This window comes from Mastacembelus armatus, chromosome 1 (genome assembly GCF_900324485.2).
Source record: "Mastacembelus armatus chromosome 1, fMasArm1.2, whole genome shotgun sequence".
Classification (NCBI taxonomy): Eukaryota; Metazoa; Chordata; class Actinopteri; order Synbranchiformes; family Mastacembelidae; genus Mastacembelus; species Mastacembelus armatus.
In genome coordinates this window covers 19,143,081-19,156,602 of record NC_046633.1, presented here as the reverse complement: position 1 = coordinate 19,156,602, position 13,522 = coordinate 19,143,081, and the positions used below count along the sequence as shown (strand labels likewise).

General features: G+C 39.7%; 1 protein-coding gene across 1 annotated transcript in view; it reads right to left on the bottom strand.

The window, feature by feature from the left end:
* Window positions 1–12,569, bottom strand: part of LOC113128119 (deleted in malignant brain tumors 1 protein-like) — a 28,287-nt gene extending 15,718 nt beyond the window's left edge. Inside the window, 11 exon segments of the mRNA XM_033325172.1 lie at window positions 2,128–2,373; window positions 3,665–3,793; window positions 5,518–5,726; window positions 6,037–6,351; window positions 6,531–6,959; window positions 7,228–7,542; window positions 7,722–8,036; window positions 8,222–8,434; window positions 8,437–8,840; window positions 12,370–12,461; window positions 12,553–12,569. Coding sequence (XP_033181063.1) covers window positions 2,128–2,373; window positions 3,665–3,793; window positions 5,518–5,726; window positions 6,037–6,351; window positions 6,531–6,959; window positions 7,228–7,542; window positions 7,722–8,036; window positions 8,222–8,434; window positions 8,437–8,551 — 2,286 coding nt within the window. The 5' untranslated portion in view covers window positions 8,552–8,840; window positions 12,370–12,461; window positions 12,553–12,569.
* Window positions 12,570–13,522: the final 953 nt, after the last annotated feature.

The following is a 13,522-nucleotide window of genomic DNA, read 5'->3' as shown; positions in this document are numbered from 1 at the left end:
TAAAGGGAGTTGTTCCTCTCCATTGTCATCAAGCACTGCTCATGAGGGATTTGTTTTCTATGTAAAGTGTCTTGAGATTACCGTATTGTGGTTTTGCGCTATACAAATAAAATAATAGAATAGAATAGATCTTTATTGACATTGTATAATAAATTACAACAAAATTAACTAATGCCTGATAATCAAAACCAGGCATACAAACCAACAAATGGCAACATTGGACTTGGTGAATGTTTTGGTCTTTGTCGTAGTGAGATGTGTTTTAGTGGTGTCATAAATCTTTAGTGCAAAAATGAATCAATTGGTGTGACAGGGCAATGAAAGATATGAAAAGAAAAAGTCCCCTTCATCAAAATTGAACTATTATGCTTCACTGCAAGCTACAGTGGGCAATACTGGACATACAAAAATTCAGTTTGTGCTGTTGAATAAGACAAAAATACTGATGTACTTTCAGGCCTTGATAAATTATTCAAACTTTAGCTGGACTAAAAATAGAGTGAGCTGTATGAATATTATGATATACTGTATTATTAATTATGGACATAGTTCAGTTTAGACCACATCTAAAATCTGGTATTATTGACATATTGAAAACTTCATGTTGTTACAGCTTGTTGGATAGATTTTCTTTTTGGAAAAGGTCTTCTCAGATGAACTTGACAATAAATGAATCAAAAAGAGGATGCAGTCAGAAGTCTCCTTTAATCGTTATGAGTACTTGGGTTCAATCAACACACAGAGTACTGAGAAACGAAGAAAGTACAATTCACTCTATCAACTGCATTTATACATGAAATGGACGTGGGAAACTTTATGGTAGTAACTACAGATAAACTTTGGTTTGCATATGTTGTTTTGTGTGGTCTCAGAGACAAAACAGCATTTGATCCCCCTAGAACTAAATGTTATCTGAGTCTCATGAACTCCTAAATTCCAGAGAGTAACTAAGTTAATGAGTGTTTGAGAACCATGTTCCCAGTATTTTTCAATTGCAGTGCTAATGAAAACTTTTATTCCCTTTGGTAATGTTTTACACCATTGAAAGAAATATTTGACATGGGCTTTTGACACAGATCTAAAAAAACAAAACATTTTCTTGTCAGCATTAAAAAACAAAAAAACAAAAAAACAACCCTCTAAAAAAACACTTATTTACCCACAACAATTAAGAAAAGTCCTTTTCTTTACATAGATGACTCATAATATTAGCTGGCATTTGTGTTAGTGTTGCTCTGTGGATTATTCACACACTTACTGTTCTTTAAATTTAGACTTGGTCTCTTTCCTGTTGCCTTCGGGATTAGAACATAACAGAATCAATTCTCTGTTAAGAAATATATATACATGTATATTCTTAATCATACAAAATGCAAAGTGCCCATCAAAAGCATATAAAATCTTATCAAACAGTCTTTTGTACAGTGTCGTAATCTGGGAGATTCCACAATCACAAGTAGACACAAAGTTCAAGTGCAACACGTTCTTTAAATGGGAAAGAAGGGACGGCGTTTGGCTGAACAGGTTACTGTTACAACTTAATCAATTGTAGGAGGTAGTTTATCATGTTTTAATGTCAGACTTTATCAGCCAAATAATCCCAGGTCAGAAGTATTACTCATCAGTGTTGTTGCTGACCTGCTGCCAACCTCCTCCACTACCCACAGTCCCATTTACATAGGCAGACTAACTGGCTCAGACTAACTGCCTCTTATTTTGCATAAAAACTTCTAGAGACGACTCAGTTACACAAATGGGTGTGTCTACTACTAACTAACTTTCCGGCAGAGACAGTTTTTTCCTTCAGACCACCAACACTAAGAGGCTAAACCCATGTCATAACAGACATGTCACTCCTGTCTGTGAATACTTTACAGAGCTTAGCTACGATTTGACAGCTTTTCAAACACGGAAGAAACTGGCTTGTTTGCGGCTGTGGCTCAGCGCACCAGCAGCAGTTTAAGGCCATATGTGTAACTTTGTGGACCACTTTGTTGGACCCGGACACAAATGTTAAGAGTCCACCTCAGCTCTGTCATTTCTGCCACGGGCTGTCGCCGCCATTCAACAGCGGGTTAGTTTAGCTCTTGGTCTTCCGTGTTGGAGCGTCGGTTGAGGGGTTCGTACCTTGATTCTCCGGATACTGGCCTCTAACCGGAGCTGCTTCACGGCCCTCTGAGCGATGATTAGGTTGTTGCTGGCATTGTTGTTGGACATGACGACCACGGTCGACAGAGATGAGTTGGGGGTTATGTTGTAGAGACGGCGGAAACTGACCCCAACTGCTCCAAACTCCAAACCCGAGTGGGAAATGTTGGTCACTAGATGCCCCGCCCCTTTTGTACCAGCCAGCAATTCTATTGGACTATAAGCCTGTCAATCAAAAAGTGACGCAAAAGCCCAGAGGTCATTATTATGAGTTTACTAGTGAACAGACAGTTTACTGTGATCTTCAACCACAACACAGGGTTATGTACCACCTCGTTTAACTACTGGTAATACTGTGAACATGTTCAATGTGAACGAACATCAATTGCTCATTATTCAAATGCATGCATCCCACTTCAGTGTAGAGTTGCAGGTACTTGTTAGCCCACCCAATGTAATAAAAAAATCCAAGGAAGATGGGGTGATGGGTGATGGGATAATCACAACACCTGGTCTGAAGCTATTGCAAAGTAATAGAGAGAATCATTATCACCATCCATCCATTCATTGTGGAGCGTAGTGGGGCTGGAGCCAATCCCAACCTGCATGTGTTTGGACTGTGGGAGGAAGCTGGAGTACCTGGAGAGAACCCACAGAGACACTCGGAGAACATGCACACTCCACACAGAAAGGCCCAGGGTCAAACCTCATGCTGTGAGGTGACCACCTAACCACCACACTGTCGTGCTGCCCAGCTAGGGTAAGCAGTCTATACTTTTTTTTTTGTTATAAACAGGAAAAGGTAAATGTTTCTATATCTGAACTAAAGAGGTCAACAGCAGCAGAGACACATCATGGATATGCATCATTGATATCTGTTGTAGCTTTCTGTATTTCTAAAAGTTGCAGAACAATTTCAGTCTGTACCAAAGCCACCTGTTACAGTTGTAATTTGTTTTTACATTTTGTATTCCAGCATCACAGTATAGGGTTTTGTTAAGAAAAAAAAACAAGATGATTTTGTAAAACATAAACATAACAACACAGTTTACTCCATAATATGAAAACTCATTGGATCTAAATAACAATCCATACTGTATGCTGTAATTCATAAAAATGAGACGTGACCCAAGTGCATTGTAAAGCAAAAGCAAAAACAACTCCAATGTACTCAAATTATGACTGAAAATAATCACAGAGACCATAGTCCTTGCTAGTATATTTTATTTTTGTTGTTTAATAACCATTGCATAGGTTAACAAAAAAGGAATGAATGTGTAGTAAGATTTAATCATACAATGTACATGATATTTTTGTTATCGTATTGATTATGGATTTAAAAAGCATCTTAAACAAAACAATATCACACTATAAAATTTGTTTCTGGATGTTACCTATATATGTATGTATGTATATATGTATATAAACTTCCTTATTTTATAACTGTAAATGATAAGTGATGTCATAGTCACATTCAGTAAAAAAAAGCTTACGGCAGCAATGGTCTGATAGCCACATTCAGGCTGGTGCTTGTGTTGAAGGGATACGCGCAGAGGAAAGGAAGGCTCACGGGAACAGTGAAGGACGTGTTGTTCGCTGGGTAGATAAATAAGCTGTTGGAGTAGATGGCATGTGTGTGGTTGGTCTGAAAGACAGAGGATGATTAAAATGATCAGTTAACTGAATGATTATGTCAGATTGAGTTACTTTTTCATTCCGGTGGTGGGTCTGGGTTTAGTATACTGTCCTTGTGAGTTCTTGATAATTTGAGATAGATTGCTCAGAGTGTTCAGGAAGATCAACCTGGATCTGTTTAATATTGAATCCTGATGGCCCTGGAAAAATTGTTGGTTCCTGAACTGGTGGCTGGTACTACCACACAATATGAACAACACTGCCTAACAGGGAGAATAATATGTTCTGAATATCCAGTGCACCTTGAATCAAACTGCTGATCCAGTTCTCAATATCTTACCCAACCCATTCAACCTTTTCTGCTGCAGTCTGCCAGAAACACTGGCATGTCTGCTGTTCTGGAGAGGAAATACATAGCTATAGCCATTATCTAAATGCCCTGGGGAAGGAGCACCCTTGGGTGTTACAGGTATTGAGGGCAAAAAGAGTTAGCACCTATAGAGGAGGGCAATGGGCTTTGCCAAAAAAGAGGAGAAGTCATGGCAATATGATATTACAAAAATCAGAGATCACATTCTGCCCAGACATGGGCCTGATGGCCAAAAGAGCAAGGCAGGTCATGTAAACTGTCAGTCACTGGCAGTCATTGCCTACACAGGATTTGACAGACTGTCACTATGCAAGGCCCACCCAGTCTTTGGGAACACAGGTCTCCACTTAAAGAGGGAGACTTCAGAAATATCACTGATGCCACACAAAAGGCTTACAGATGTTTGTGGCTCAAAGCTGTGACTAAACACACTATTTGGACACATACAGGGTCTTAATCAACCCTGGGTGGGTTGACTGAGGCCCAACTGATGTTGAAATCTCTGAAAAACACAATGATATGCATCAGATACTGTAACTGTCATGAGTTGGGTTTTCTGTTTCCGGTTTTGGTCTCTTATTTTGGTTACTTCCTGTTTCTGTTCTATGTAGCTTTATAGGTAGCTTTGTTTCTTGTTAGTCTATTGTTTTCACCTGTGTTCAATTAGTCTTGAGTTCTGTCTATTTATACCTCCTGTGTTTCCTTTGTTCTCCGTTGGAGCATTGAAGTTAAGTAAGCGTAGTGTGAGTAAGTAATGCTGGTTGTAGGAAGGTTTTTGTTCTTTTTGCCTGTCAGTCTGTACGCCTGTACGCCGAGTGGCATCTCCGTTTTTGCTTGCCTGTCTGTCTGTCTGCCGTGTGGCGGGGATAATTTATGTTTTTGTGCCTGAGTCCTGGAAGATCCAGGAAATAAAGTATTGTTGTCCTGCACTTGGGTCCTCACCTCTCCTCCTTCATCACCAGCACCGCACACCGCAGTTCTTAACAGTAACGTCATGTTGCAGTCTCTTTTTACATTTTTTAAGACTACCTTTAATTTCATCTTGAATCAACCTATGTCAATTCAATGTCAATTTTAACTGTGGTAATAGTAGCAACAGCATTATGCTAGCTGTCTGGATTTAACCCTGAACAGAAGGCACAATAAACAATATGCTGTAATAATACACTGGAGCAGAGAAGTCATAACTGAACTGAAACCAGATGAGGATTTGATGTTTCCACAGCTAAACAAAGGGCCCCCAAATTTGTCCTATTTAGTGGATTATGCACTGGGTAGGACAGAAAAGAAAAACAACAAACAAAACACAATCATGTCATTGACAAGCTGGTAATTAGGCTTACAGAAAAAAATAAAGTCCTTACCCTCAGTATGTTTCCACAGGCACCTGCCTGAGCCTCCACTTCGTACCAAACTTCACCATTATGTACTCTGACCCAGGAGCAGTTATGGGCCGCCAGGTTTCCAGAGAATGGGTTCAAACCAACTGATGTCATTGTGGCCACATCCAGTCCTACTTGAAGTTTATCATGGCCACAAATGAGCTGAGAAGTCTGGAGTGGAGGGCGTTCAACTGAGGAAAGATGTAAAGTCACCAAATGAAATGGCATTGGAAAGGAAATGAAACTGTTATTACCACACAGGTCCAAAATTGGAAACTTGACAAACCTTAAGCTCAGTTTGTGATTAGCTAACTGTATTATGTTAAGATATTTAAAAATATAAAAGGAGACCTACATTCCACGTGTTTTCTTAACATAAATGTGTGTTTCACTGTATATTTGATTTATTGTGCTATAAACTGAAACTTTTTGATGAGGCCATTTTCCCAGTTAAAAGGGAGCAGGAATTGGAGAATACGTTTTATTTGCATAACTATTTACCTTCACAGATGATGCTGGCATCTTCACCATGATTACAGTTTTGGACCCCAAACCCTGAATGTCTGCATTGTGTTATGGATGGTTCATTTCCAGAACAACTGACATCATCCAACCAGATGGGTCCACTGCCTTGTCCAAAAGATGATCTATGTAGTGCTGAAAGAGCTCTGCCACAGCCCAGCTGTCTACACACCACGTTGGCATTGTTCAGGTCCCAGCTATCATCACACACTGTCCCCCACTGTCCAGCATGGTAGATTTCCACTCTGCCAGAGCAGAGGTTGTCTGAATTGACCAGCCTGACTGGTGAATCACCTAATAGAAAAACATGTAACATAATCATGTTGATGGGGGACACAGATGACAGACGTTTTGTTATACTAACAATCTGTTTGAAATATATTTGTGAAATCCTCTGAGCTAAATGTTGCTCCATAGCCAGCCTGTTACACAACCAGATTTCATTGGCTCCAACTTTACAAATATGTGTTTACCTTCACAGACGACCCCAGCATCCTCCTCGTGATCACAGTTGTGACTTCCAAACCCTCCGTGGCGGCAGTTGGTGAGCTTTGGTTCGCTGCCTGTGCACATGACATCATCCAACCAGATAGGCCCCGTGCCCTGTCCAAAACGTGCGCTCTGTGGTGCTGACAGGACCCTGCCACAGCCCAGCTGTCTACACACCACGTTGGCATCGTTCAGGTCCCAGTCATCGTCACACACTGTGCCCCACTGTCCACTGTGGAAGATCTCCACTCTGCCAGAGCAGGAGCTGTTTCCTCCATTGGCTAGGTGGAGCTGCCCCTCAACTACTGTACTGTTGCCTGCTGATGTCGTGTAATTCGCCATCTCAGTGACAATGCTGGTTGTTGCATTTCCAGATATGGGTGGTAAAACTATGCTGTTGGGTCCTGACTGAGCTGAAAGAAAAGTCTGTGTTAACCTGCAAGGCAACTACAACATTTGTTGCTACTAGAATAAATGAGGAAAAGCATCCTTTCTTTAGGTATAAATAACTATGTTAATGTTTGGCACTAACATCCACATGTTTTCTTAACACAAACGTGTGTTTCACTGTATATTTGATTTATTGTGCTATAAACTGAAACTTTTTAATGAGGCCATTTTCCCAGTTAAAAGGGAGCAGTTAAGAATTGGAGAACACATTTTATTTGCATAAATATTTACCTTCACAAGTGATGCTGGCATCTTCACCGTGACCACAGTTTTCGACCCCAAACCCTGGATGTTTACATTGTGTTATGGATGGTTCATTTCCAGAACAACTGACATCATCCAACCAGATGGGTCCACTGCCTTGTCCAAAAGCTGCACTTTGTAGTGCTGAAAGAGCTTTGCCACAGCCCAGCTGTCTACACACCACGTTGGCATCGTTCAGGTCCCAGCTATCATCACACACTGTCCCCCACTGTCCAGCATGGTAGACCTCCACTCTGCCAGAGCAGAGGTTGTCTGAATTGACCAGCCTGACTACTGAACCAGCTAACAGAAAAACATGTAACATAATCATGTTGATGGGGGACACAGATGACAGACGTTTTGTTATACTAATAATCTGTTTGAAATATATTTGTGAAATCCTCTGAGCTAAATGTTGCTCCATAGCCAGCCTGTTACACAACCGGATTTCATTGGCTCCAACTTTACAAATATGTGTTTACCTTCACAGATGACCCCAGCATCCTCATGGTGACCACAGTTGTGACTTCCAAACCCGCCGTGGCGGCAGTTGGTGAGCTTTGATTTGCTGCCTGTGCACATGACATCATCCAACCAGATGGGTCCACTGCCTTGTCCAAAAGCTGCGTTTTGTAGTGCTGAACGAGCTCTGCCACAGCCCAGCTGTCTACACACCACGTTGGCATCGTTCAGGTCCCAGTCATCGTCACACACTGTCCCCCACTGTCCAGCATGGTAGATTTCCACTCTGCCAGAGCAGAGGTTGTCTGAATTGACCAGCCTGACTGGTGAATCACCTAATAGAAAAACATGTAACATAATCATGTTGATGGGGGACACAGATGACAGACGTTTTGTTATACTAATAATCTGTTTGAAATATATTTGTGAAATCCTCTGAGCTAAATGTTGCTCCATAGCCAGCCTGTTACACAACCAGATTTCATTGGCTCCAACTTTACAAATATGTGTTTATCTTCACAGACGACCCCAGCATCCTCATGGTGACCACAGTTGTGACTTCCAAACCCTCTGTGGCAGCAGTTGGTGAGCTTTGGTTCGCTGCCTGTGCACATCACATCATCCAACCAGATAGGCCCCGTGCCCTGTCCAAAACGTGCATTCTGTGGTGCTGACAGGACCCTGCCACAGCCCAGCTGTCTACACACCACCTGAGCATCGTTCAGGTCCCATCGTCACGCGCTGTGCCCCACTGTCCACTGTGGAAGATCTCCACTCTGCCAGAGCAGGAGCTGTTTCCTCCATCGGCTATGTGGATGTTGTGTGAATTAAAATAGCAGCAGCTGTCCATCCAGGTATTACACACAGTGCGATTCACAATTTCACCTGACTGTGTGGGATGGGGTTCTGTTATCCACAGAGGAGCATGGGTTCCACACCGGTTCTTCTCTACACACCTCTCTGGAATATGAGCACTGGTTTGCCCCGGAAACAGCCGATACCAGCCTTGCCAGTTAACATCTCGGTCACAGTGTATGATCTGATTACTGGTGTTATTTGTTGAGCGCCAGTCATCATTCAGTATGGTGTAGTGCTCACAAGGGTCGGCACAGCGGGTAGACACATTATTGTTGGGATAGCTGTGCAAAGCAATAAAGAGAAAAAACAAATTTTTTTGTCTCTTTTCTTCTCTTCGTGTCAACTTTCAGCTACATAAACAATTTATATATCAAAATAGTAGAGATTTTTGTCTTCTTTCAGGTAATGCTGTTCTCATTTTGATAGGACCAACGGTTTTTCCACCAGGTGACCAAACCCACAGAGAGTGACTGCTCTATCTCTCATTCACTCCAATTATAAAAGAGCTCCAGGAGTTCTGGTGAAAAACACAAATGAAGGCTGTTTCTAACTCGCCACCAATTCTTCATTTTTTCGAATATCTTCACAAAAAGTGGACCAGTCTCTTTGTTGAAGCCTGCTGGCACTGTTAGTGAAAGAATTATTTTGATAGATCTTTTTCTGTAGTCCTCCATTTTGTCCATATCTATTTAATTTATAGGAAAACATTACATATTTGTAAATTATAAGGAATATTCAAAATAAAGTCCAGATTCTTGTATAAGGTTGCACGAGACTCCCGTAGCACTTTGTCCTTTCAAAATAAAAGCCCTCAAATAGCATTTTCTCAACAGAAAAGCCCTGAAACAGCATCTCAATATTAAAACGTACGTTGCCTATTGGCATGCGGCTTCAGGTACCAAGTGAGGCCATTTTCAATATCAGCCATGGTTTCTGACATGGTCAGACTTTCACAATAAAAGTCTACAGTTATTTATAGGAAGATATTACATTTTTGTAAAGTATAAGGAATATTCAAAATGAAGTCCAGATTCTAGTATAAGGTCCTAGGAGTCTCCTGCAGCACTTTGTCCTTTCAAAATAAAAGCCCTGAAATAGATTTTTCTCAAAATAAAAGTCCTGAAACAGCAGCATGATCTTAAAATGGTCAGGCACCAATTGATCATTTTTAATGTCAGCCATGGTGTCTGCTCCAAGGAAATGGTGAGACTTGCACAATAAAAGTCCACAGTTATTTTTAGGACAATATTACATTTTTGTAAAGTATAAGGAATATTCAAAATACAGTCCAGAATCTTTTGTAAGGTCCCATGAGTCTCCTGCAACTCTTTGTCCTTTCACAATGACAGCCTTTTTATAGCATTTTCTCAAAATAAAAGCACCCTCACTACAGTTTGTATTTCTCGATTATTCCAACTGCATCAGGCGATTCAAAACGTGCTTCGGCGACGCAGTTTGCCTCAAGCTTTTTGCGGCGATCAGCAATCCCAACGCAATTTCTTCAGAAATTGCATCGTCTAGTTACTGATGCAGTCCATACCTGAAGGACAAACAGTATTTCCACATTGGGACTGTACAGATTGGGAAGAAGGGCCAGATCTGGTTCTAGAGGACGGCTCCATGCATTTGAAAGAACCAGGGATGTTTTGGCAAACATGTGGTGGTGCACAGTGTGAATCTGGAAGGGAGCACACGTCAATATCTACACAGCCCCTCTCTGGTGACCAATGAAAACCATGGCTGCAGCAAGAAGAGGCACTGCAGAGTGTGGCATTGAGGCAGGTGAGACCATCACCTACAAAGCCATCCTTACAGACACAAAAGAAGGCCTGGCTGGTGAAGGTGTCACCTCTTTCTTGTGAGACCCGGCAGGTGGCTTCATCATGACATGAGTCACAGCTGGAGACAAGTATCACTGTGAAACGTATAGGGGTAGTTTGATGCATGCCGTTACATTTTAGCAGCTTTTCTAAATGCAACAGTGCAATAAAACTTTAACATGCGACTTAGCAAGTGATATAAATATTTTGGATTCAGGTATTCTATGAGTGCAAACCAGTGCAAACAAATCTCACTGCAGAGTGATATCTGTTTATTACAAATCAGGTGTTTGAATACATCCAATCTAGATATGTCATCTGTCTTAATAAAATAACCATAATTCTTCCATCTGTCTGTGGGAGGAAGTGAAGTACCCTTCAGACCCAAAGCCTTCATGAGGTGACAGTACTAACAACAACAGAGCTTCCCACCAGAGTATTTAAAAAAAAACCACATAATTAAAATAAGTACTGAATGAAAAGTTTTTAGTGGTGCTGAAATACTGTACCTGTCTCACACATGCATGCTGAGTGTTGGAAATTTGTTTAGGCCAATGTTACTATTTTTTAAATTCTGGTCAAATTTTTACAATATTATATCGGAAAAAAAATAACATCATGGATGGCAAGGTGAAGAAGTAGTTAGGACTCAACAGCAAGAAGGTTCTGGGCTTCAACACCTGTCAAACCAGGGGCCTTTCTTTGTGGATTTTGGCTTCTTCCCACAGTCTAAATACATGCAGGATTGGTTATTGTACGTGTAATTTGATGTCTTTCCTGATGTGTCAGCAATGCCCCTGCAACCCTTCAAAGGAAGAAGTGGTATAGATAATGGATAGACAGACAGATACATGAATTTCCCTTCAGGGATTAATAAAGTTTATCTATCTAACTAATGGATAGCTGGATGGATATAGGTAAATGGTTAAATTATATAAACAAAATTATATGGTGATATTATATGTACAATTTTTAATTTAATGCAGTCATGAAAAAGCTTTTTTGCAATATACATTTAATGTGTCATCACTTTTTTTTTAATAGTTTAATTAGCAGCCTTCTTTGTGTAGGTGCACTCACAGGTGTGTTGCCACAGTGGCAGGGTGAGACCTGAAGTACAGGTAACAGGTTAATGTCTGTGAAGACTGAATTACAGCAATTTTGTCTCACTTGTCATGTTTCATGGTAACAGTTAAACTAGACATGATCTTGATCTTGATTATCTTCTGTCAGTGTGGGATTTTTTTTTTCTTTTTAACTTGGGGGTTCCTGAATTCTAAATGCATTTATTTATTTTTGGTTTATTTTTATTTACAGCCCAGCTGTATTGTATGTATTCTCAGATTAGTTTACATTCATACAGTGACAGATTTTAACACACACTGAGATGCAAGATAAAGTCATGTATTCCACAGAAAGGACCAACTGATAGAGATGGTGTAAGAAAAGTGGGGGATATCAAGGTTTCAGGGGGGAATAATGTAGACTACCTGTAGTTTTGTTAACAGGCTTGCATGAGTGTTTTGTTTATGGTCTATGACAATTTGAGGATAACTTCTAATTAAAACAAGAGAAGGGCAAATTTTGCACTGAAGTTTTATCCCCTAACATTTTGATGAGGCCAGTGTCATATTTCACATTTTACATTAAAGTCAGTTTAAGTGCAATAATAAAACTCTATACATTAAACCACTGAAAACATATGTCAAATTAAATGTTACCCTAATTTAATTTTTAAATGATTTTTCATGAAGAGAATGTGAACAAATTAATATTTATGAAGGTGTAATCCATCCTGATAATTTTAGTGCTGGAAATGATCATTTCTTTGAGCAGATATACATTCAAGGCATCATTTCATTGTTTTTTCATTTATGACACAAAAAGATTTGTAAATATATCAATTTAAATTTGAATCTTTTTTCAGAAGGGGAAGTACAATTACACAGTAACGTTTGACCCAAAATGATACAATGTTAAATATGTTTACCTGAAGTACTTCCTGTGAAAATCTGCAAAATTAGGAGCAATGACAAGCTCCCAGGCAACATCATAATAGTCCAGATCCAGGACACAGACGTGCTGTGAAAGACAAAAGAGGTGTCTTACAATCATATTTTTAATTGATGCTACTGTGCATGACACTCCTTATTTTGCTTGTCTTTGTACTTACCCTACAGAGACCATTTGGGAATCCAGCAGCTGAGTGAAAAACCTGAAAGTGAAAAACTCCTCACAAGTGTGGGAATTTATAGGCACTGATAACAGACTGATAACATTGATTTCAATGATATCAAAATGGTTACTTATTAATCTAAGACCGATTAATAAAGTTAAAATAAATGTGGTACAGAAACTAAGCCCTGAGTTGATATATTTTATGGCTCTACAACTAAACTGCACCATGGTGTCAAAACACAATGGACATTGTTTTCACAAGTCAACATCCATTTATTACCACCTTTCATCAACCACTGAAAATTTATATAAGACCTGTGACAAAGATCTTAACTCAATGGCCCACTTACAGTACTATTCTTTGTTTTTTTTCCCAGCACTTTCAGACCTTGATAAATTATTCAAACTTTAGCTGGACTAAAAATAGAGTGAGCTGTATGAATATTATGATATACTGTATTATTAATTATTGACATAGTTCAGTTTAGACCACATCTAAAATCTGGTATTATTGACATATTGAAAACTTCATGTTGTTACAGCTTGTTGGATAGATTTTCTTTTTGGAAAAGGTCTTCTCAGATGAACTTGACAATAAATGAATCAAAAAGAGGATGCAGTCAGAAGTCTCCTTTAATCGTTATGAGTACTTGGGTTCAATCAACACACAGAGTACTGAGAAACGAAGAAAGTACAATTCACTCTATCAACTGCATTTATACATGAAATGGACGTGGGAAACTTTATGGTAGTAACTACAGATAAACTTTGGTTTGCATATGTTGTTTTGTGTGGTCTCAGAGACAAAACAGCATTTGATCCCCCTAGAACTAAATGTTATCTGAGTCTCATGAACTCCTAAATTCCAGAGAGTAACTAAGTTAATGAGTGTTTGAGAACCATGTTCCCAGTATTTTTCAATTGCAGTGCTAATGAAAACTTTTCCTCCCTTTGGTAATGTTTTA